The 27,521-nt window shown below is 35.6% G+C and overlaps 1 protein-coding gene across 1 annotated transcript; it reads right to left on the reverse strand.

The window, feature by feature from the left end:
- Positions 1-969: 969 nt before the first annotated feature.
- On the reverse strand, positions 970-21,068 carry LOC132544100 (synaptotagmin-12-like). The gene is made up of 8 exons (XM_060207667.1): positions 20,901-21,068; positions 17,765-17,930; positions 16,921-17,056; positions 14,713-14,842; positions 10,687-10,899; positions 8,231-8,351; positions 2,019-2,152; positions 970-1,140 (listed from the first exon to the last, which is right to left on the reverse strand). Exons 1-8 carry the CDS (start codon positions 21,066-21,068, stop codon positions 970-972), a joined length of 1,239 nt encoding a protein of 412 aa, XP_060063650.1.
- Between the last annotated feature and the right edge of the window lie 6,453 nt (positions 21,069-27,521).

Genomic DNA, 27,521 nt, shown 5'->3' on the forward strand with positions numbered 1-27,521 from the left:
TTAAACATTCTGAATCATGTCCATTTTAACGGATGCCCAAGTTAACGGTTTTTCACAAAATATATATAGATAAATATGCTATTAGCATAACAAAGAAACAATAAGAAACTCACCATATATCTACAGAATAAAAACAGCTACACGTCCACAAATGAATGCTAATTACGAAAATTTCAACAATATATAAAGGAGAAAAAAAACCCAAAGAACAAAACCCCATTAACTCCTAATTGTATTGCCACTGCGTTCCTGGGCGTTGCCCATAAGTCGACTACATATGGACATAACGAATGCTGATTAGGGCTCTATGCTTTGCAGGACATGTTCTGCTTTTGAATGGAGGTTATCTCCCTTTCTTGTTGCTTATCATATATATGGTTCAATTGTTTGATTTTTACTAACACATATATACACATTGTGTAAGCATGAATGGGATGGTAGTTATTTTCACTTACCTACTATTGGAATTATAAACATATATGTTATAACAGTGTGTAGCACCTGTGCGAAGCAAGCTTTAAGACAATAAGATATATGGCGGTCGATGGCAAACAACAAAAGTATATATCATCACAGACAAGTACAGTGGATGATAGTTATTCCATACGGAGCAACAGCAGATGGTAGTTTTATTAGGAATGCCATGAAGGATGAAACAAGGAGCCCGTGTCTGCTTACTCAAAGCTATGTACCCATTGCGTATAAATATTTATAATTTAATTCGAAAGTAATTGATACTGAAAATTTTGTATTCAATCGGTACATTATCAAATTATTAGAACCAATATTCAGCAATTCATACTATAGTGTTTCGGTATAAAAAATCATTCATATACATTTTATTTTGTTTATGTCATGCCCAGATTATGGTTACATACATGAAGGTTTTAATCTTTATGAGAAAATATTTATTTTATTTTCATGTTTTCGTCAATCTCACAGAGATGCCTTCACTTCAATCGTCAGTCATCATTTTCTCAGATAATGCCACATAGCAATAGGTTTCCTCAATGACGTCATCATTTGGTTCCAATGGGATAATTCTGTACCGGAAGTGTTTGCTCCGACTATGATGTGGCCAAGAGATGGCGTGCGGTTCTCAGGGATCACTTCAGACACAGTAATCCTAAGCTGGACAGTCTGTTGGAGAGAACATTTTTAATTAGTGTGATTATCAACCAAAAGCTCCACGTATTTTTGCGGTAAAAAATACTGGATTGATGAGTGTAATTACATCATGCATTTCAGAAAAAAACTCAAATTCGTTAAAGTAAACATTGGATAGACTTTTGCTGCCAAAACATCATGATAAAATTATAGAGATTAATAGAAAGTATATTCCTCCTATTTCTGTTGTAATCTCATTGAGATACCAGTATTGATAAACCAAACACATACTTTACAATAGAATGGATTCAAATATTTCTATATCCACTCTATTTTCAGTAACGATAAACATACGAGAAAAAAAAACTGTTTTCAGTTTTTTTGCCATCAAGAAGTTGATTCCCATGTGTCAAACAAAATAAAACACGGAAATGAGTAGTTGATTAAAATGCTAGAGAGAACTGATGATTTGCAAACACAAATGCTATCAGTTGGTATTTGTATTGTAGTGGAAGAGGTAGGATGCGACCGTCACAATGTTCGGCGTGATATTTTAGGTGCCAGCTCCTGATACGTTGGATTTAATCCTAGATCAATTGACACCACAATGACCTTTTTGCACGAGAGACGATAAAACGATGTACGTAATATTGTGTTTGCGTGGATTATATCGAATTAGACGGCATGATTGCATATAATTCATGGAATTATTAGGAATAACAATCGACACTCATGATGTATGAGGTCAAACATAAGAAAATAAATACATGTATATGAAAAGTACATCTAAAATTCAATTCATCTTCTCAATTCGCATTTACCGAGTATGGATGACAATACATTCTTACGTTAGCTTGGATCTGAACGAATTATAACGACAATTAATGCTGGATATTTTCAGTTTTACTTACGGGTAAGGCCGTGGCAGGTACAGAGAAGATCATCGCCTCGTTAAATGTCGGGTGTCGCTCACGTCTTTTCACTGACGTTTTCTTCTTACTCACCTTCCTTCCATTCTGTAGAAGGTACACCTTCACGAACGTATCTGTTAAAGGAACATGTAGACACTATAGTTACAGCAGTGACAGTGTAATGCGAGAAACATACTGGTTTATCCCCTCATAGCACCACCATGGGTATGATCCCAAACGTCAATCAATGGTTGCATTGTGTGAAGTTGATATTCCATGTCCCTAGTTTTACCTTTGCTGCTGCAGCTGCTTTTAAACTAGTTAACAATATATGTTTTATAGATAACTAAGAGATAAAATTACATCTAATACTTTATCGTTAAATGTACCCCAACTACTTTTCATGAGAATGTACCAGTCATAAACATATCACCTTTAGCAGTATGTCCTCTATATATGAATAACTACTGAGAATTCTTCTAAAAACGAGAACTTCATATTACTAGCACCGCATCATGTATTTCATTCGCTTTAGGATTCTTCTTTAACAAAGGAAAATCGAGTTATCATTTAGATATTTATTTAAAACTTGCTTTAAAATTAATTTCTGTTTTCAAAAGTAGGACTTCAATTAATTGGAAATTGATTAACATGCATACTTATAATAAAGAACAGAGAAGAATTCCCTTCTTAATATATTCTCCAGGAATACACAAACTCAGATATTAATTTGTATGATCTTGACTTTAGGACACAAGTTCTCATAGAATGACGCCTAACCATATAAGTCAAAAGCAGATAAAGTAGAGAATGATTAACCACACACACACACACACACACACACACACACTCACACACACACACACACACACACACACACACACACACACACACACACACACACACACACACACACACACACACACACACACACACACACACACACACACACACACACACACACACACACACACACACACACACACACACACTTTGAAAATACGATGATTAAAATGAAATATGATTCATCTTTACTGAATAAACAATATGAATACTGTCTTTGAAATAAAGGAAACTTGACATATTGAATTTCTGCAGTCTGATAAAATCATCTGAATAGGAATTTGCTGTGGATCTTTTCCATAGAACATATGAAAATGAAGTTAGTGAGTGTTCCCACGAGAGGAGGCCTACCGAATTCAGTCCTTTTAGGACTATAAGAGAGTTCTCTAGTTGCGTTAAATTGGCATGTTTATCGAGAACCTACATCTATTTAGAATACATAGCACTTATATTTTGAAGCAATGATCGTCCTGCCAGAGCTTTACAATGGGTCCACTATTATTCCCTCTTGGAGGAAATTAAGATGTAAGTGCTCCATAAATGGATATTGTCTCCCAAACAGTGTTCTCATATGAAACATTCTCAGCAATACATTTTCGTCTCGAAGAAAACATTGCGCTGGCGCTGATGCTCCCATGAGAAAATATTAGAACCTTTACGTTCCAGTAACACCAATATTACTTCTGAAAACACAAATAAAAAAATATCCATCGAGCACCTAACATTAGCTTAGAGGTCTGGCACTTAGCCATTTAAGCTGGTTGGATCTTAGATGCATGTTTTGTCTACCTTCTCCTTTGAAAGACATTTTACACAACGGTATTAAAGGGGCATTAACATCTATAAGAGATACATCGTGTAGTTTTATTATACCTCCATATCTATTCATTGTAACACAACTAAGCATTCGATTCCTAAATACTTTAGATCAATAGTATATGAAAGATGGCGACACGGGTCATTGTATCTGCTGGTCCGATATGGAACATAGCAGTCGATTATCATCCAACAGCGTCAATTCGAGGACTCATCCCCATCAATTATTTCCCTAACGGCAAACAGGCGTCGTCTATCTCAACTAATTTGGGACAAGAAAAAAAAGCATATATAAATAAAACCCCAGGGGACTTTATCATCGTAAAAAGTATAGGAATATCAGTTGCCCCTGAAGGTGTTGTTATTAGTAAGTCAAAACTGCAGAAATGATTTTGAAACTAACCATTATTACCGAGGCGAACAAGTCTCAAGACGGTAACGACACTTCCATTGTTGGGAAGGACATATCAGTATATTGCAAGCAGTATATCCGACGTAAATAGTTCAATGAATCGAAAATGTAGACAAAGGCAGAGATGAATACCATTCGATCAAAAGAATATAAACAAAATCATAGTCCAAACTCGAAATTCGACGAAATGAAGTCAAAACATAAACAAAGGGAATATTTACACGGAGACCTTTTGAATATTTACAGGGAATAAGACCTGGTATTCAGGGAGTGGCATCTTAATTCGTCGAGGAAAATCGCAATGTAAATGCAGTTCAATTCAACAGCAAACGTAACAAAGATATGCACAAACACATTTATAAGAAACAGGTTATGCAACAAATAAGATTACCATTGGGATGGAGAAGTTGTATAATATAGAATATACAGTGTATGTGTATATTGATGAGGAAGACTGACGGATGGACAAGTTATGCAGGCTGCGTATATAGTTTATAAACAGTTATATACGCGTTTCTTTCCAGTGTTAAAAACAGTGATATAAATATATATATATAATAAAATATTTTGTTAAGTGGCTCAATTTTAAGTTTAAAATCAAGAAACCGCAGATGATGATGCATATCGTGAGCATATTTTGCACACCGTAGAAAAGCATTACGCTCTAGGTAATTGGTTTCCTATCATATGTCATGCAAATACAATCAACGCACTTAGCACAACAAGAGGATTTGAGAATTTAAATGAACACTGTTTTCCACTTCAGTAGAAACTGCGGCAAACAAAATAGGTGATGGAGTTTAGAACACAATGCACGCAATACAAGGCAAAACACAACGACGCATTTGACCCTGATTGTCAAGTTTTGTTTATCAGTAAAAGAGACCTTAAATGGATCCAGTAATGGACTGGATCAGCTAATCTGGACAGTACCAATATAACTCCAATGTCTTATCAGGAAAACAATGAAATATGCATTCCGTGTCGGCTTCATTTGTGTCGGAGTGGGCTGCAAGCCAATACCTCTTGGCAGTCATGTCGAATCCCGTCAATATTTCATACTGATCATACTAGTAAAGGACCGGGTAACAGAATACTTAAAATTAACCACAATGAAAATACTATTTATTAATCTAAACTTTATTAACACTACTTGTGGACTTGTTCCCAGTGGACTGTTAGTATACGTGGGTTGACGTAACTTGCATGCCACTTTCTAGTTTATTCGAATAGTGACTAAGTCGAGGAATATATACTTGTATGTGATCTTTTTCTAACCTTCACAGATAAAAGAGAATCACGTGATTTATTGAATTATGAGGCAATTGTAACTCCCCATGTAGAGTTAGATATTTCATACTATCAATTTTGGTTTCCTTTTTGCCCTTAATATCACTAACGCGTCGCAGAAGGATGAAATAGCTATCTGATGCAACTGAATGAACTATTCGGTTCTACTCTAATTCTAAATTTGTGTTAAAAACACTTTCAGATTGCATGTGATTAACATTGTTGGTGAACGTTTAATGTTAGAACCTGATGTTTGCGGCAACCTGCATGACACGTTCTAATTCATTCGGATAGGGGGACGTAGTATGTACCATGTTTAGATATGCACACATGTGCTTGATATTCTTTGGAAATTATCAGATATATGAACATTATTTAATTCATTAATTTACGGGGTTAGTACATCTTCCTATATAGATTGCGAAAGGACAACTCAGTTGTATGATATAACGTGTCTTTCGTGCAATCATAACTATAAAGTTTATGTAATAGACATCAAGAATCGAAGCAGAAACTAATAAGGTTAACAAGATAGAAATTACAATTTCAAAGGCGAACACGGTCTGTAAAGGTTCGCTCTTTTTACACCACATTCATCATTTTGTTGAAATGTCAGGAAAAGTGCAGATCACTGATCTCAGACATGTTGAACAATCATGGGAAACGACGAAGGTATACATTTGAATATCAAGTCAGCTTTAATGCCAAACTCAGAGAATGTAAAAAAAGAAGAAGAGATTTTCACTTGTAAAATGAGAAGCAAGAACGAAAAAATTATCAAACAATCATTATAAATACAGATACACAAAAAGTATTACAGTCATTCTTAACAATCAAATTATGTGTGTGAACCTTTTTTTCTGGCATCGAGAATATGTATAGCGCATTATTCCATACAAATGTCAAGTATATGTTGCAATGAATGTACTTTATGAACAGTTATGCGTGTTAGTTGAGCTTAATTGGTGACCTTTCAATCTCGGAACAAAATATTCATAAGTTTTCCCGTCGTTAACTGACATTTCCTATTTTGATTGACCAAGCTTTACTTGGCGGGCGTCGTCGATCAAGCAGAAGGCGCTTACTCTGCCGGGTCACATTGTCTAATTTTCCTTTCACTTTTTCAGGAGCCTCCGTTTGAATTTTCTTTTTGTAAATATTTTGCCCTAAATTGATTGAATATGAGTTTAGATTACGATTATATTGACGTTTTCGTATTTTTTGTTGTTTGTTGAATTTAGGAAATCGAAATAGTCAAGTAAAACATCTGGAAACACCAAACCACGTGGCCATGTTGGAACAGAGTTTCCCATACCCGTGATATATATTAAATTCCACAATCACTTTTACTATACTGCATCATGGGAAAACATCATGCGTGCTCAGTTGTAGTAGGAAGTGTCAAAGTAAATCACACCATCCTCAGCCCTCAATCGCATTTACTGGTCAATCTCGGAGCTTGTACCTTCATCTTTATCAGCTTTGGAACCCAGATGGTTTTACATGTATATATATACGAGTTCTCATTCCACTTTAGGGAATAACAGTAATACTACAAAGTCAGCATACTCGAAATAGCATTCATGCACAGGACGAGCTATATCTACGTTCGTATGCTGATCTAGATTTTGATAAACTAATTATGACAAATTATCTTATAATATCAATACATCTCCACTATTTATCAATTGAACACTCTTTGACATCTATTTGATTTTCGAATGTATTATTATCCACTTGTATGTATATTAGCATTGAAATGATATAATCTGGTTATATTTGTTATTTCAAACCACTTGATCAAAGAATTGGCTCATTTACTGAGTAATCTCCAATGAATACCAAGATTCGGTCCCTTTTCCTATATCGTATAACTCATGCTTTGTTGATATTAATTTCCCTCTTCTAGCATCGTGTCCTTCTTGCTCTTCAACGTTTACTTTATCCTTTGTTTACCTAACGAGTAGACAACCCTACATAATCAACACGACAGTTAGAATGTAAATAGTTTTCGATGTCTTTTGGCTTTGTTAGGTCTTCTAACCAAACCTTTGGAGAAGACACACATTTGTAACCAAACAATTTCGATGCTCCAGACCGTTTACACGGAGGAAAGACAGGAGATTTGGTTAAATCGGTAAATGTCTCATTAACATAATGATGAAGGTCATTCAAGGATGGTGCCTACTCGATATGAAGGAACAACCAGTACAATGCTTATATGCCACATAAAGAGAATTTAGACTGATATCATCAAATCGTCCATCTCAAATATAAAGAAAAATAGATATATGACGTATGTAATAGACTCTGTATCTTTATCTATTATGCAGTCATCCTTGTTCTTCTATCGGCCTGAAACTCACATCCAATATCTTTATCTGTTTCATACACGCATTATGTATCTTTATCTGAAAAAGTAGTTATACCTTATGTTTACTTATATCTACTTCATATTTACCTATAGTTTCTTAAAAACACCTTTGTATCGGTACCTCTTTTTATTTCATCAGTGCTTAACCAAGTTTCTTATTAGTTACTCACCCTCTGTATTATAATTTAGTACTTATCACTGTACGTATATTTAGTATTAGCATCCTGTTTGCTTTCTTTGTTAAATATTCATCTTTTGTATCGTTACTAATTTGGTACTTACCCAAGTACCTTGATAAAGTATTAACTCTTTTTTGTTATCTTAGTGAAATATTAACCCTCTGTTTGTATTAATTCAGAAAAATAACCCAGAATCTTTATTTAGTACTCATCCACTGTTAGGTATCTTTGATAAATACTCACACTGTATATCTTTACCTTTTAAGTGATAAACCTGATTCCTTTATTTAATACTCACCCCCAGAATCCTTGTTGTCGCACCATTTGAGGTTCCTGGCCTTGACCACAACCACGGTTAGACGTTGAGCAGTGGGAAGATAACTCAGGGAAAACATAATGTCGCCATATTCAGTAGGTTTCTGTACAATGAAAGAACGTGTTAAATTAGAAAATTGTTAATAAGTCTTATCAAAACACAAATACAGGTAGTCTGCTTATTTACTCCTCAGCAAACCGAAGAAGGTTTCATGCACTGTTCTTAACAATAAACCGTTTAATCGAGCATCACTTGCACTACTTATGTGCTGCAAATGAATATAGATAACTATTGAACTTAAAGCAATAGCATCACACTGGAAGTAACGATAACACATCTAGATAAATGTGCAGTACAATAATTCATATTGAATATGCACCAATTTAAATGTTTATTTTTTGGTGTTTCATTTTCTCGTGGTTTACCAAAACCTTGAAACTAATATGACGGGAAATTATGAAAAAGACTGCAGTTTGCTAAAACAATATTATGTTTCTCCTCGACAATCTCGGAAATAACAGCCCCTACTCTATTCAACCTACGTGTACTATACACGTTTCAACTACTATTTTTCCAGTCAGGGAAACAAATATCGTAAAGTTTTGATCTCACTATTTGCAGATTATTTCCATCCCTAATTTTTGCTGATGTTTTCCATAATTAAATGGTATTATTCAAATTTTTATGCAGAAACCCTGGATTGAATATTAATTTTAGCATTGTCACCAATTGATGACCAATGAAAATAGTATGGTGAAAATTATGACACGTTGAAGATTAGCCATATTCACTGACAACGAACACGACACATACAAGTATAAAGCCTCTGTGTTAAACTTATGAACAAACACAAGGCTATAAATGGATACATCCCTACCAAGAGAGGAGGCTCGATAATCAATATTGATAGATTACCGGAAATACTGTTGCGAAGGGATTACAATGACGTCATAATTAAGTGATTTGTTTCCGATTACCGGCGAAGGAATCTCTTTGATAAGTAGAAATACAGTTGACAAAAGGAAGTTGGAACAATCTACGCGCCCACGCCATTACACGGGCAAACACGAGGTTAATTTGAGCTGAAAGCTTGTATGAAGAATGACATAAAATTAATCTTTCCAACATATTGTAATTGATATGTTGAAAGGGAGGGGCTGTATGAAGGGTGACTTGAAACAAAAACATCAAGAGAAATATTGTATCAAACTTACAATTTGATCACAAGCACTACTAACATATGTACGAAATGTACTGTTTGCTATTGAGCTGTTTAATGGGGTATTATAAATTTGAATCCGTAGGGGAGCAATTTTAGCACGAGATTAACAATACATAAGAGCAACAGGGACCATAGAGCTAAAACAATTCGGTGTCTTCTGAGGACAATAGAATAGGGATTTCAGCTAATTGTAGGTCCTAATTACTTTTCTTAATTATCAAATCAAATATGACCCAGATGTATAATTCCAATGTCTAATGCTATGTCAACACTATCTTAGTTTGCTGGCACCATCCTTCCCCTTGTTCTGCACATGTCGTCAGCTGGAGGTGTTACCGCGTCGCCCGCATAGGGAGAGGGAGTGTTTAAATTAGATATCGATCGTGTTGTTATGATACATTGTTTAACGTGAAATTAAAGCTAAAAATAAAATTGGAAAAAAAGGATCGTCGTTCCATGACAGTTTGATTAACCGTTTAAAACTTTCCGTTTTTTTCACTGATTAGTGACATGAGCTATGCAGCTATTGGTGGTCTGAGGATTCCTGACAATGAATATGTATTGCAATTCCGTATAAAATTGTCTTTGCCACCAGCCAAATATGATTGAGAATGCATAATTTAAGTGGTTGAATCAGAACCATAATGACAAAAGTTTTATTTATTTATGCTTATTTGTATATCATATATTATTTGTATATAAACTTGCTTTGTAACTCAGAAACAAATTTGTACATGCATAAACCCAACCAATTTCTCATTAAAGCAACATTAGTCAAATACTTTGGACAGAGTAAATGCTTCGAATTGTGAATACTTTTAAATTTGATTTCTTCTAGAACCACTGTTAATTTTACGAATATATTAATATTGACGCAAATTTTTATGTGGCTTCTTCGGGTAATATAGCCAAACATATTTTAAACATTATATACTGTTACAGGACTGATACCTTTCTGATACTAACTCCTATGCTTAAGTAAAGAATATTCAGAAATAAATTGAGAAAAGGTACAGTTCTAGACAGAGACATATCAGTTAAGATGGCTACAAACACCAGGCTTCATGAGGTAAAACCTTTATATATATATGTACAAGAAAAATGAAAAAGGACGGATAGGAATGAAAGTAATCAATATTCTATTTAAAGCCTAAAGAACCGAAAACAACAACTGCAACACGTACACAATACGCCGTCGGTGATGCCAATCTCTTACCTCATCAATATCGCGGAGATTGAGCCACATTTTGATAGGAATACGCAGGTCTATGTCGCCTACCCTGATTTCGGACTCGCCAATGACCTTGTGACGAGCGTACTTGTCTACAGAGAAAACCTGAAAGAGAATTGTCCTGCTATCCAAGTCTTCAGGCTCTACTCCAAACAAAAACCTCTCCTTAAACACGGGGTCTGTCGAGTTCTTCTGTATCTATAAACAACAATGTATATCATATTGCTTAATTATTTCATCAAACAATATGTTTAGATCACAAACGAAACGGAAACAAATGCATAAAATTAGAAATTTCTAAACTATATATAAACTTTCACGAAGTTTACTGTATGAATAAGAACCTCACGTTCGATGAAACAAGGGTAAAATATGAACAAAAGAAATATTTACAAGGACACCCGACCTGTTTTCATAAAACCATTTTTATACTTTAATACGCATTTTGTGCTGAGGCTGAAATACGTTCGCTGATAAATCTGATAACTGAATTGACTTTTTTATGAAGACGTCAAGTGAGATATTATTTTCAATGCCTAGGTTTTAAGCGAGTCTAACGGAAGTTGGACTTAGTACAAATTTCATTAGCATGAAATTGTTTAATGATTACAAGTAACATCAGGTGTTCCAGAAGGGTAAGTGTCTTCAGCGCATCGACGAATTTAGTTGAGGAATAATTGATAGAAATTAATATAGTGAAAGGGTCAGGTAATTCACGAATATGTGTACACATACTACACCAAGCTGTTCCTACAGTGTTTTAACGACATTCATACAGTGTTTTATGGATCAGAACATGAATGATTCATTTCATCTCATACTTAGTTTAAAATGTCTTTATGGATCAGAATGTAGCTGATGATTTTTGAAGGAATACATTAATGTATTAACCAATAGTAAATACCGATGTGATGAGACATATTCATCATACTTCTACGGATCACTTTGTAGCGACTAGCTGCTGCCAAAGCTCCTTCTAATCACATTACAGAATGTGTAGGCATGCCAACAAAATAGTATACCATATCGATTTACAAATCAATCACTGCAATTAATTTGTGTTTTAGGTCTCGGTTTTGCTTGGAATTTACATCAGAAACGCATTAAATGTTCATTATAAACGCATACAGGCGTTGTTAGTAAATGGTGAAAGAAACAACGTTTGATGATTTGTTATCTTCTACATGCACTTAATTTAATGTTTCCTAGCAGGAGCGACGCTCCGGAAGAAACACGTGTGAGTTACATCAATATCAACAGTCTCTCCAGAAACACTAAATAAGTTACAGAGTTCCAGAAAATGCAACGAATATGGCAACTTTATTTACGACCGCAAAAAAGACAGCATAATCGAGCCATGTGTCTATTCGATCAACATGACTTAAAGTCATAAAACTGCATTGAAAAAAATCCGGTTAAAACAATATATCACAAGTATTGATTACAGGAACCGCAGCCTTATTAACTGTTATCAGTTAACATTGGAGGCTTACACAAAAAACAGTTTACATCTTAATTGTATATTCACTAGAAGTTTCGATTCCCTCTGCTTGCAGCCTTGCAATCAGCAAGATCGGCATTGAAGCTGACTATTTATAACAAGGCAATGTAGGCGTTAAGCGTCGTCGTCATAAACTACCATCGCCTATCTTAGAAAATATTTGCTGGACCAGAATTTCACGGCTTCAACTGTAGTTTACTTTGTTTAAAGATCACGTAAAATATATTCGTTTTAAAACTTCTAGACAAATTGTTCAATGTAACGAGCTAGGTTTAAAGTCGTAACAGAGCAAAATTGTTCTTTTGTGTAAGTGGAATGACGTTAAAAATTGTATTAAATGTCGGCAGCAAATAACACTGATACACAAGTCTAATTATCGAGTGGTTCCATCAAAGAGTCCGGAAAGTGGGTAGACATTTTTATATATAAGAAATCGTCTTACGTCTGTGTATAGTTGCTAATTGATGATCAAAATGACTTTTATTACACTTAAAAGGCTTTTCATCACTAATATTCCCCTATTTAGAAATTTTAACCATAATAAGATTGATATACTTGATATTGCTTATATCTCCGATAACGACACTAAATACAGGAAGTATCACATCACATCTGGTAAACCAATTTTAAAGAAACATTTGAGCATTAAGTATACATCTCTAAAACTTCATTCGTGAAACATTTCGGCATCTAGAAATAGTTTTATTAAAAGAAGTTCTTGCATGCTAACTAGACAATGATGGCCTTGTTTGAGGATTCAGGTGAAGTATTTGATACAACGGTTAACATGAAAACAACTTTTTGTAATGGTTCCTCTGGGGTTAGAGTGAGCTGGATATCTGTGTTCTCCTCCGTCACATATGATATTTTCCAACGATTAACATACTATGCTCTCATAGTCAAGAATTCTAATGCATATATCATGTTTTCTAAATTACATACCTGTTATATCTAACGCAGACATAATGTATGGTCCGAGACTCTGTGCAAGACTAATGTATGATATGGTTTACAAGTCAGATGCATGTTATGATCTCCAAGCCTGTATGCTTTGACTTCCAATCGAATGCGTATTATTGTCTACAATTCAATGTTTGTTATGATCACAAAGTCAAAAAGTCTGTAATGATCTTCTAGGCAGATGTGTGTCATGGTCTACAAACAGAAGTTTGCTAGGTGTGTTATGGTCTACAAGACATGATGTGTTATGGACTGAAAGACAGAAGTGTATTTTCGTCTACAGGATAGACGTCTGTTATGGTCTACAAGACATAAGTGTTATGGTCTACAAGACAGACGTGTGTTATGGTCTACAAGACAGACGTGTGTTATGGTCTACAGGATGAATGTGTGGTATGGTCTACAAAACAAAAACGTGTCTTTGTCTACAAGACAGATGTGTGTCATGGCCTCCATGTCAGAAGTGTTTTATGGTCTACAAGTCAAATATGTGTTTTGGTCTACAAGTCAGGGGTGTGTTCTATATGGGTCTATAGACAGATGTGCGTTATGGTCTACAGGATGGATGTGTGTTATTTTCTACAAGACAGATATGCGTCATGGCTTAAAGGATAGAAGTGTTTATGGTCTACAAGTCAAATATGGGTTTTGGACTACAAGTCAGAGGCGTGTTTTATATGGGCCTATAGACAGCTGTGCGTTATGGTCTACAAGTTTGATTTGTTATGGTCTACAAGTCAGAAGTGTGATATATCTACAAGTCAAAAAGTCAGGAGATCGTTAGTTTTCCAAGTCAGGCAAACGCTTCGTCCAGTTAGCTATACGGTATGGTATTTCACCTATGTCTAGCTTACAGATTTCACTATCTATATATTGCGTGTTACCAACTTCCTGAAAACATGATAAATCTAAGCTTATTGATTGCTAGTCCCGGATTACTCGCGAAGATAAGCGCGACTCGGGAATGGACCTTTCCCTTTCGGTATATATGTTATCAAATTAGCATGTCTACTCTGAATAGGTGGCGCCAGTGTTTTTCGTCGGATCGCTAGAGTCTATTTTAGTTGCTGCAGAGAAGGAAATAATACATTGAAAAGTTTGTTTTAAAATAAATATAAACCTGATTAGCATGAGAATAAAGTAACGGCAGAGGAACATGCTAATTCTTACATTCACTATATTGACAACAGGTAGTACTTCAACTTGCATCCGCCTGGGTCGGTTTACATATTTACCATGAGAAGAAAAGGAGACAACATCGTTGATTTGTGGGAATCTCCTATATTGGAGCAATAATATTTCAACAAAGGGTTGTTTTTATTTTGTGGTTGATTCACGATATGGAATACATCGTTCAACTCTCTTGATGTAAACGAGTAAGATAATGAGAGCGAAGTCGTAACCTGATGTAACATTGGTTCAGTTTAAGATACTGAGACACAGGTAAGGCCGAATCCTGTTGTAATATTGATTATGTACGTTTTAAAATAACAGCGTAAGATACTGAGACAGCAGTAAGGTCGAAACCTGTTGTAACACTGATTCTGTACCTTTGTTTGGAACTTTGCGTCTGTATCTGGCTGCATGATACCTCGGATGTAAGTGTCCAATGTCCCTGAGTACTGGTTAGGTGTCAGGTCGCGCGCTTGTATGATACTGACCACGAGCTCAGATACTTCTCTGTCAAATACAAATATTTACAACGGTATTAAAACCAATTCCATTGTTATTTCAATCTATAAATAGGTGACAATGAAAATATGCCTTTCTAGCAAAGTAAGTGCCAAAGTATCATTCTTTACAGCGAGAATATATATAATATATATATATCTAGTACCACTCTGATTAATCACGTGATCAGGCAAACATGAATCAAGATATGTTACAGAATGTTCCTCCATCGTTAAACAAATGTTATACATATAGTTACACAGCTGATTCACACTCGACAAGTTTTCGCACGGATAACCTATTTAAATAATCACAAAAAATGAGATGAAATGGAAAATAAGTGTATTAGTCATGAGTTTTCTGAGTGTATAACGGAACCTTTTAATTAGGTTCTTGTAGATATTTAACGAAATACAGATACACGTACAAAAATATCGTAAAACAACTTTACGTGAAGTCGTACATCGTTATCCTCAAAACTGAAAGACAAACTATGTATTTAAGTTGAAAGTGTCTATTTCCCCAAGATACTGATCAGAAACGTGATCACGTCTTTAAAAAAACATGGATACTGTACGACAGGTCCATTGTAAAGACATTTGCAAAATGCAAAATGGCATATCATTTATTGCTGGCAATTGGCGCAACAGGAACGTTATAAGGATTACCGGAGTGTATAGGTAGGATTACTGGAATGTATAGGTAGGACTACTAGAGTGTCTTGGTAGGAAAACTAGAGTGTATGAGTAGGATTACTAGAGTGCATGGGTAGGATTACTAGAGTGTATATGTAGGGTTTCCAGAGTGTATAGGTTGAACGTTTTGATGTTTCGCCAAATAAACAAGTACTAAATATCAATATTGTTGTAGTTTAAAGTAAGCCATACAGAATGAATAGCACATATATAAAACCGACACTTCTTCAGTTTTTGCCCTTTGTTTACTTGAACAAGAGTCGTTATTTTCTCTACTTACAGCCATTTTGATTTATCTCCTTTTCTCGTAAGGTATTATTTTACTGGCACAGATCATCAAACATGTATTTCTGACTTTGCATGACACAAAACGTTTAACCAATAGAATTTTTAAGCACTTGATTCAGTAGATCGCCAGTGACATATTCAAAACAAGATTCAAAGAGATCGTAAAGCAAGATATACAAGTATCTTTCTTTTCTTATCCTTTATTCTCATGAAAAAGGCATGACATAACTCCATAAAGAGATGTTAGTAAACTCTACATACACAGTTAAGTCACTAATGGGGATGTTCAATCTGTTGCTAGTAATGTATTCTACATACACAGATAAGTGACAAATGGGGATGTTCAGTCTGTTGCTAGTAATGTCTACATACACAGATAAGAGGCAAATGGGGATGTTCAATATGTTGCTAGTAGTGTCTACATACACAGATAAGAGGCAAATGGGGATGTTCAATCTGTTGCTAGTAATGTATTCTACATACACAGATAAGTGACAAAGGGGATGTTCAGTCTGTTGCTAGTAATGTCTACATACACAGATAAGAGGCAAATGGGGATGTTCAATCTGTTGCTAGTAATGTCTACATACACAGATAAGAGGCAAATGGGGATGTTCAATCTGTTGCTAATAGTGTCTACATACACAGATAAGAGACAAATGGGGATGTTCAATCTGTTGCTAGTAGTGTCTACATACACAGATAAGAGACAAAAGGGGATGTTCAATCTGTTGCTGGTATTGTATTCTACATACACAGATTAGTGACAAATGGGGTGTTCAGTCTGTTGCTAGTAGTGTCTAATACACAGATTAGTGACAAATGGGGATGTTAATTCTGTTACGTAATTTGACATGGAATATTTAAACGGTCAGGCATATAAAGTCTGTTTGGATTATATATACATATTTCTTTGTTATAATTTAAGGGGAGTATGCTATTGACTGACATAAGACAATCAAGAAACATTGGATTTCCTCGTAGCAGGTAACTATTTCAAATCAATAATTTCGAATATAAAAACATATTGACTATTCGGTTTGTGTCTAAAACTATGTTATGGTAACTAGTCACTTGCCAGATGGGGAGTTAGAAGTGACCAACCTGTCGTATTCTAATGCAAATTCCAGCTGTCCAATCTTCGGCATATCCGGTTGCATCTCAAGTACTGATGAGTCCGAGGCAACACTATCGCATGACTCTGCTCTCCGTATCGTGTGAGGTATCTCCACCTCGGAGGCTTTAACGGAATCAAAAGGAGAAAATCTGGTCAAATAGTTCCAGTATACATGGTAAAACACTGGTAATCTACATGTAACATGCTATGAGACATATCTTTCGTGTTGGTAAGTACATTTGGACATTGGTTCCCTATGTATAACCAGTGAAAATTGATGTTTGGTGTTTCAGTTACCAGTCGATATGTAACTACCAGAGGATTTACAAACAGTAGTAAGGGATACGGTGTGATTCGATAACATGATGACTATGGCCCTGTTGATAATACCATTGTTATACATGATAAGTTTGATCGTTATTGGTGTACTTATATGTGGCAACGCTTGCAATAAATGGACAGATAGAATACCTTCTGGAACAGCATGTTGAAGAACCCAGTGATTTCTTTCTTTTTCTCCACTGGAGTTGCCCATATGGACTACATTTTTAATATATTATTGAAACATGTATGCCCGCAGAAATTAAAACGGGGAGAATTTGTTTATATTTGTAAATGATAAGTATTGCTATTTAACCTACACTTAGTTAAAATGTGAGTTTATCATAACAGTACAACAACAAAATATTGACTATATGATGAATTCAATTAAATATAGATTTTGTATTTCGTTAAAACTACTTAGCAAGTATAAGTTGAAAAACTCTGTAGGAAGGACGATGAAATAAATATGCATTAAAATATATGATGTCAATTTACTCTGCTTCTTACCGACGGACACCGGACTGCTGCGGGCACTTTCTTCTTGTCGCGGAGGCGAGTAACTGCGAGGTGGTGAGTAAGTTTCAGTCTGCGCGTAGTTGGGATCAGATTGGATGGTATCATACTGCACAAACTTTCCACTGGTGTCCAGAACAAAGTCTGATTCGGAGTTGACCTGTATAACACCAAGTAAGAAAATAATCGAATATGTCTATATATTAATAATGATTCACAATTAAGAAATATAATTACAACTGGTAATCTACCTTGCGATAAAAAAATACGGGATATAGAATTTTTTTTTGGGGCGATGGTTTGTTATCCGATATATTAAAGTAATTCCATGCTTTATCTGAATTAGTCAATGCATTTATACGGAAATGATATCGTTTAATGATGCGACCGATTTCGGGTAGTAGAAATTCCTTTCTGTTTTATTAAGAAATTTGTGAAATTTCAACTTTATGATTAACTTTACTTCTAACACGTACTTCATCGCAGTTAAATCAAATACTAAACACACCCTGGATACGCCCTCACAACAAGTGTATAAACACACGAAGATATGTTGTTGATGTTTATTTAACGGGTTTTGGTTTTATCACCTGAAAACAATTCGCCATAAAGCAGGTTACATCTCCGGAGTGTCATATAAATAATCAATAATATGAAAGTGGGTATTGACTTTCCGGGATATATATGTGTTTTATCCCAGGCGTATAGCAATAAAACGTTAGAAAAAACTGTAGATAGAGCTCATGTTAAACAAATAAAAGCTATTATCACATACAGACATAGAAACTATGTGTGGGTGCATTAATGGAGAATCATGTTTGTTTCTTGTTGGTTAGCAAATACATTTCATGAGTTGGACAGATTAGCAACATTTTACAGGAGTACGAATGCTGACTCGAATACATCAGAATTAAACTTTGGGTCATCAAACCGTTTTAATTATGGGAAGGTAGAAATTGATAAGTATTTATGTTGCTTGTACATACATAAGTCTAGAATATGCAAAGACATGAATATACATATAGATTAATTACAATCTTGGTAAAACTTTTGCTACATGTCACAGTGTGAAAGATATTAGCTTAGTTAAATTGATAGATTACGTAATCTCACCGATAACTATAAATATGGTGTAATTAAAACTGTGTAAATTACCAACAGCCCTAACGATCAAAGCATTAAATTGTTCTGAAGATGGAAGAAGTCTCCTCACATCTGCATTAAGTCGGAGGTACAATAGATTCACATTGTATGTGAAAACAACAAACCAGTATGGAGAAAGGGACCAAGGAGCAAAGGCGTTAGTTTCTTTTTATAGTGAAAAAAATTGTCCCCACTGGGTATTTGAAGGTGTGTCTTCAGCAGTAAGGTACATTAACAAACAATGTCAGTACATCGTAACAAATATCGAACGCATTCACGTGTCCAAAACAGCTGATAATTTGTGTTAATAGAATAAAGAAAGAATAAACGATGTTGTTTTATTTATGTGAAAGTCTGGGAAAGAAACGTTCTTTCACGAAACCCTCACCGCGAAGTACTTAAACACGTTTCAAATAGAGTTTCGGTTTTAATTGTACATTTATGTTTGGCAATCGAATGTGTTGATACGCAATGTGCATGTAATTTGGTACAGTGTCTTGTTTCAAAGCTCTGTTCGTTGAGATACGTACAAATATTGTCATGCAATCACGATCCAGGCCAATTCAATTAGCGCTGTTGTCGAGTTTCTGGTTATTATCCATGGGCGCATATTTCAGACGAGGAGTTATCTCCGGAACCGACCCATGCCCACGGGGACTCAGCTCTCCTGACGAAGTTTGCATTGCTAGATGATATCGCGTGATCTTTGTTGCCAATAAGTGTTTTTCGTTTGATTATATTTAATACCAAGTAGAAACCAAAAATGTCCAAGATGAATGTTCAAGTAAGAATGGATTGTGGATAATTATATTACAGTCAACAAAACCTTTTACATATTCCAAAATGGTCTGGGATAAAATGACACAAACAACAATGGAAGTCGGGTAACAGCAGGATTGATCGCAAGTGGTTCTATTGAAACAAAGTTCTGATAGCAAAAAGTGAGAAGACACTTGGACTGCATTTGTTAGCTATAATATGGACAACGTAACTCATCTTATTAGAGCCATAAGGATAACGCCAAGTTACACGTATTCGTAAATATCAACATTTGGAAACGACAGAGTAATAAATACTGTTCATCGATTGGTTGTCTTTTACCAAGGGCAACAAATGCAGTAATGTATCTCTAGTGAGATGTCAGTGATGGCGCTACCTCTCCAATGATATGGTATTTATAGCGCCGATTTACCCAGCTCTAGATCGTAATGTGGGACTAAGTCTAGCTTCAATAGTCCGAGTCTTTATCTTATCAAGAATCTTCAATGATAGTTCGATAAGAATACTTAAGAGTAGAAAAATGCATCCCACTGAAACTCTCTCAATTCTACAAACAAGATTCCAAACGTGCAATTTGATGCAGGGGAAATTATCTCACTAAATGGATAACTAATTCCTTGTCACACACACCAGTTGATTAAGAGAATGTCGTATTTGAAAACGAAAGAAATGCCAACAAGTTGATGGTATTGTAAATTGGGTTGTCTTTGTTATCGATTTTGGTGCATGTCACCTCGTGCCGTCAGGCAATGCATCATTTGTAATGCCGAGCCGTCACCAACATTCAGTCCTAAGACAGTACTGAAGGTTTATCTTCAGACGTTGTCTGATTGCACCTGTGATTAGCAAAGCACCATCACTACACACATTGATGTAATTGTTATATAGATTCCATCTCACACACAAATTCGATTTATTTGTTGTCCAATTCTGAAGAAAGTCACATTAAAAATGGATATTTCATCTACTAACCTTTTTAGAAAATACATAATATGTAACTGTTTTAAATTATTTTGTGATATTACATAAAATTTATATTTCAGTTGCAACCATAAAAAAATCCTGTTTATTCACCAAACAACTATTCTTCCTATGCTAGTTTTGAGTCATTATCGATATAATTTTAAATTTCATTAGAACATTTGAAGCATTGAACTTATAAAGTTGTTAACATTTTAATGAATATTATGTAATATTTTTTACTTACCATGTATCCGTTATACTGTTCATGTTGTGTTAATACAGCTTTCTCCTCCCCAGTGGCAAAACAGGAAGTGACGTTGTAAATCCCAAAAAGACGAATCAAAATGGCGATTACTACCGCCGCTACCATGCAAATCCCGAGAACCAGGAGAGCTATCCCCACGTCACTCATTTCTCCATGGAAAGAGATACGTCAGGTTGATGTAGTTTGCTAGATATTAACAGAACACACTGCGATGGGTTTTTTTTTCATTCACCTGGGGCACTGATGGGTCATAGCGGAATCTGAAAGTATTAATGTTACATTACAACCAATTAACGCTCAGTGTTACAATACGATTTCATGAACAGAATTAATCTACTAATTGATACATAAGACAATGTTTGACCAGCACACAAACCCTATATTAATAGCGTAAATGATTTCTGGGAATTGTATTGGGAAGTGCTTTGTATGTCAGACGATTTTATTCTCTTTCATCACCTACGGCTTTTGAGCAATCTTTAAAAGTTGATATCAGAATGGTGGTACTGTGTACTGTAGAAAAATTAATTTCATCTTCGGAAGACGTAGAGAAGAAATCGATATCAAACTTCAACGTTAATTAATATTGTAATCTACCTCACGGGACAAGTTCACTATTAAAATGTCACGGATTGTCGGTGGCATGACCGTATAATAGGGCTACGTTGATTACAAAACAGAGCAAACATCAAAAGTGTATGGCTAATGAGAAACTGTTCATGCATTATCGATGGAAAACACTTTTTCGACTGTTTTATGGAGGTATTTATTGGCTAACTGGTCACCCAGAACCGTACTAGTGTCTTCAAGTCAGTTGGTTCTAGAATATTGAATTTATAAATATTTCATATTTGTGATATTTGCTCTCATGAATATACATCCATCAGATAATACAAAATGTTTCGTATCAAATACAGACTTTACCTTTTTTGTTCAACAGTTATTGGTATAACCTCATTATCACAACCCTATACCAGCATACCTACCACGACCCTGCTACAAAAACACCCTACCACTCACTTACTACAGAATAGTTCCTACCACGATCCTACTCAGCATGTGATCTTACCACGATCCTACCAAAGAATGTGATCTTACCACGATCCTACCAAAGAATGTGATCTTACCACGATGCTACCAAAGAATGTGATCTTACCACGATCCTACCAAAGAATGTGATCTTACCACGATCCTACCAAAGAATGTGATCTTACCACGATCCTACCAAAGAATGTGATCTTACCACGATCCTACCAAAGAATGTGATCTTACCACGATCCTACCACAGCACGTGATCTTACCACGATCCTGCCACAGCATGTGATCTTACCACGATCCTACCACAGCACGTGATCTTACCACGATCCTACCAAAGAATGTTATAAAAGCAATAAAAAATGTAATCACGATAATTAGAATACAGGTTCAGTTACGTCACAAAAAATCTATGCACACTTCTGTGTATACTATTTTTCTTTAATTATCCACAGATTCTGTTACAAAAAAACCTGAAGATTTGAGCAGTAGTATAAAAATGTAGTTGTGTGTTCCTGCGACGCGTTCATTAAGTCAGGCGAGAAAGACTAGATTTTGTAACTGATGTTAGTACGGACTCTTAATTACACCGTAAGTGTACTTGAGAGGCTTATGGCTGTATTTACCTAAGCCATCAGACTGGTCTGTCAGCTTCGACAGCATGACGCTGCCAATGTAGACCACATATCGATTCTCTCCCTCCAATTACGATAGATACTAAGTTTTTTCTTCGTCTTGTTTTACGATTTTTTTGTCATCAATCTTAATTACGTTGTCTAATTACGGACGGTATGCTGTCGTGTTTGACACGGGGGGTCTGACATCAGATGTCACGTGAATTGTGACTGCTAACGCCACAATCAGACCGATAAGTTTGCAGTGCGAGTTTATTGACGAGGTCAGTCATACAAGACAAGTGGAAAGTAGGTTACATGTATTTTATACACGATATGACTATTATAAACAATATCCTTCACAAACCAGTCTAAAGGATAGCACAATACCTCTTAGTGTTTGGGCTCATCAAAATGTTTGAAATGACCTTCTAGTTTCGCCTCATAATGCCTACAAATTGCTGGTGCTAGCAATATTTTCTGCTTGGAAAATCAGAAAATGCAAGTCTTGCTTCTGTACAGCGGTATGCTCAGCACTCATCTGTTTCTGTGATACTTGGTAATCTGAACTAAAATGCATTGTTGATCCCGTTTATATGGTGAAGTCAGCATTGTAGCAGCGCTAGCAACTCTGAAAATGACACCTTTTTTGAAGATCTCCTAGGCTACTCTCTGAAAATTGATATATCAGCCAAACATTGTACATGTAATAACATGGAATGCCAACATCGCTCAATTAGTCGTACAACTAGAGTTTTAAAAAATTTGGTTTAGATTTCACTTCTGGTGAAATGAAAGACACATCTGTAAAACGTTGTAATAAAGAGTACAAAAACAATTAAACGCAGGAAGATAACAACAATAACGGAATGACAATAGTGATAGTATCAATTAAGGAAATATGACACGTTCCGACTGTGAGATACAAAATGCAGGGAATAATATCTATCTTATCAATAGGTACTTACTATTACAAATACCATGTTTTCGTCGATATGTCAAGGGAAGGTACGTATTAACCTTAGAGCTTTGTCATATATTATCAACTGCATACATTACCCGTGAAAACATTGTTTTTGTCCTATAGAACTTTCAACCTCTTTGTCGATATTTTTTGTTTTAATTTTGTCTAAATTTACACTATGTTAATGAATCTGTTGCTGTTTTTTTTTTCGTAGAAATGCTGTACCGACATGAAAACAGCCGATAAAAAATGTTTTCTGTTTCTCCTGGGGAGCTGGGAGACAGAGTGTCTCTTCATGCTCCGTAAATGTCATTACGAGTCGTACCACTGTACCCATTACTGTACATGATAAGGTGATGGGAATAGGGGTGGGGCGGGGTATATTTTCACAATCTTTTATCATTCTATAAAGGCATGGAGATATTGATGTTGATTCGGGTCTGAGTGACAATATTAAATTACGATGCTGTTACAAAATTACTTTCCCTTATCAATATTTCTAGAAATTTTTTGGGTCTTAATAAACCACTTTATCAATGATTCTATAATTACCAAATATGTTATTGACTCTAGCAATATCACACGGTTGTGCTAAAAGATCACGCCACACAACTCTCCTTCGTAATCAAACACAGAAAGTACCGTTGACACCTATCCCATTCTCTTCAACACCGAGTCCGGAAAAGAGACCCGCTTAAATATTCTACAAAATCTATACTCCACACAAGAACATAACAGTCTGTCTTTACAATGTCAGTAAACGAACTTTATTCCAACCAATCGTCATATCACCTAACCATTAAAAAAATCCAAAGTATTACAATACTAGGATACTTCATCATTCTTGGTCATATAAAGCGCAGGAATTCTGTGTTTTCAACATAGCATATAGAATGGTGTCTTATTGGACAAACTGATTCATTGGTCATGTGTGGGATTAGACAGTTTTTGGTGTGATGGTGTCAGATTTGAATATGATGTGACGAGGCCCAGACGTCATCGATTTGTGTGAACGACATTAATGAAAAATGAACTAATAAACCAGGACATTTCTGACGGTAAGCCTGTCTATTTCTCAGTCTTGATAAACCAGGACATTTCTGACGGTAGACCTGTCTATTTCTCAGTCTTAATAAACCAGGACATTTCTGACGGTAGACCTGTCTATTTCTCAGTCTTAATAAACCAGGACATTTCTGACGGTAGGCCTGTCTATTTCTCAGTCTTAATAAACCAGGACATTTCTGACGGTAGGCCTGTCTATTTTCCAGTCTTATTAAACCAGGACATTTCTGACGGTAGACCTGTCTATTTCTCAGTCTTAATAAACCAGGACATTTCTGACGGTAGGCCTGTCTATTTTCCAGTCTTAATAAACCAGGACATTTCTGACGGTAGGCCTGTCTATTTTCCAGTCTTAATAAACCAGGACATTTCTGACGGTAGGCCAGTCTATTTCTCAGTCTTAATAAAACAGGACATTTCTGACGGTAGGCCTATCTATTTCTCAGTCTTAATAAACCAGGACATTTCTGACGGTAGACCTGTCTATTTCTCAGTCTTAATAAACCAGGACATTTCTGACGGTAGGCCTGTCTATTTTCCAGTCTTAATAAACCAGGACATTTCTGACGGTAGGCCTGTCTATTTTCCAGTCTTAATAAACTAGGACATTTCTGACGGTAGGCCTGTCTATTTTCCAGTCTTAATAAACCAGGACATTTCTGACGGTAGACCTGTCTATTTCTCAGTCTTAATAAACCAGGACATTTCTGACGGTAGACATGTCTATTTTCCAGTCTTAATAAACCAGGACATTTCTGACGGTAGACCTGTCTATTTTCCAGTCTTAATAAACCAGGACATTTCTGACGGTAGGCCTGTCTATTTTCCAGTCTTAATAAACTAGGACATTTCTGACGGTAGGCCTGTCTATTTTCCAGTCTTAATAAACCAGGACATTTCTGACGGTAGGCCTGTCTATTTTCCAGTCTTAATAAACCAGGACATTTCTGACGGTAGGCCTGTCTATTTTCCAGTCTTAATAAACCAGGACATTTCTGACGGTAGGCCAGTCTTAATAAACTAGGACATTTCTGACGGTAGGCCTGTGTATTTTCCAGTCTTAATAAACCAGGACATTTCTGACGGTAGGCCTGTCTATTTCTCAGTCTTAACAAACCAGAGTAAGCATTTTCTTCCGGATGAAATAATGGTTTACTTGGCAGAGGAAGTGAAGCTTCAAAATCATAGGAAAGCCGAATTCTTAGACATCAAAGAAAAAGCATGTTCACAATCAACTATGTTTATGTTCATTTTATAACTTAGTCGCCTTGCTGCTTCAGAGAATCATAAATACTCAAAACCAGAGATCCACCTAGCAAAGTTGCCTCTGTTGATATCAGTATCCATTTTCTCTGACGATGATTGAAACGTCGTTACACATAAGATGGATCTCGTCGATGATGTACAGAGTGTAGAACACATCAGTCACGTCAGTAGCCTTACTGTTACAATGTTTATATAAACATATCACGGAAAAGTACACTAACTTGTACTAAATCGTTATTTGTTCAGTATATAATGCCTATTATTATGTCGTATTGTCATTCAATATTAGTGACCTGTGGATAAACAGTTGTTAATTGACATCGTTATCATGTTTCTGTATATGTTTAGACACAACGAGTTGTAACTAACAGGTCAGACATCACCAAGTGCTTGACATTTCCAGGAACCACAATACACATCTCCTTTATCATTTTTCACTGTGATAAATATATATATATTTAGTGCTACGTAAAAAAAACCCCATTTATTTTGTACATTTTAATTGTCATGTATAAAACTGATATCATTTTACGGCATTGTATTTAGAAAACGCCATAACAAGACAACACTTTTCTCCTGTAAGCAAATCAAGATAGAAGCGCGTCTGAATCTCACTAAACTATGGACGGACGAAAAAAGCCCCACTTACTGTGACTCCAGTTTAATGCGTATTATTTAAAAGGATCGGGCGTGCCGAAGTCATTTTCACAGTGTTGTAGTAATAGGTTGCTAATCCTTTAGATAAATATTAAGAAGTCACAAAACAGCTCATCATTGTTTGGCATAAAACTATATAACGTTGTTACCGAAACTCGCTTTACATGTTCTTCAAATACTGGTGTATCATCGCTTGTTACAATAGACGAAAATTTGAATATTGGCTTACATTAACTGTCTACTCTCGTATGCCTTACTGACTGTCATGTTCAATCTGACAGAAACGAGCTAACAGCACTTCTAATCCAACACGTCTCCGAGAAATTCACACACTCTTTGGAGATATGCTGTGTGCAAAATTTATTTCAGTTTAAAGTGACAGGCCATTCTGTCGGTTAGGATTCGATTCGGAGTCGTCTTGCGAGAAACCCATTAGTCGGATTAGTCTACGGAATCAGCACGATTGTACAATGTGTGATTAAAAATGGCGCAGCCTGTTGCAAGTATCCATGGAAATAATGCAATACGGAAGAAAACTGTTTAACTGATATCATATTCTTTATCAATTAAAGACATAGCACATTCAGCTTCGAGATTGATGTGATACCTACCAATGACTTATCAAAAGATTACCAAAATAAAAATTGTTCTAATTAACAACGATTAAGAACATTTTGATGAAATATTTGAATATAGAACCTTCCTTCAGATGATTTTTTTTTGCATAGATAAATGCAGTTTCGATGGCGATAGTTGTTACATAAAATCGTTTATGGTATTTCAGGTAGCCTGCATTTCGCTGAGCGTTAAAACATTATGGAAAAAGAAGAGATCTTTGCTTAAATTATGTTCAATAAAAACGTGCATATAGGAAGTATACACTAGACGAGGAAATTGTAAAAGATGTCTTTAAAATATATTTCTCAGTCCCTCCCTCCCCCTACATGTTCGGAGATGAACAGGACAATTCTATTCCAATTCCAATCCGCTTTGCTATTG

The sequence above is a fragment of the Ylistrum balloti genome, unplaced genomic scaffold (genome assembly GCF_031769215.1).
Source record: "Ylistrum balloti isolate Yb309-2 unplaced genomic scaffold, AGI_CSIRO_Ybal_v1 Utg369780, whole genome shotgun sequence".
Taxonomy (NCBI): Eukaryota; Metazoa; Mollusca; class Bivalvia; order Pectinida; family Pectinidae; genus Ylistrum; species Ylistrum balloti.

What these genes read in the sequence shown, in the direction of transcription:
- LOC132544100 (XM_060207667.1), bottom strand. Translation starts at nt 21,068, where the DNA reads ATGAGTGACGTGGGGATAGCTCTCCTGGTTCTCGGGATTTGCATGGTA. An exon ending in CGACAACAAGGATTCTGGGG is followed by an intron (nt 2,153 to 8,230) that starts GTGAGTATTAAA and finishes TTCCTTTAACAG; the next exon opens with ATACGTTCGTGAAGGTGTAC. An exon ending in TACCTGCCACGGCCTTACCC is followed by an intron (nt 1,141 to 2,018) that starts GTAAGTAAAACT and finishes TCTCTCCAACAG; the next exon opens with ACTGTCCAGCTTAGGATTAC.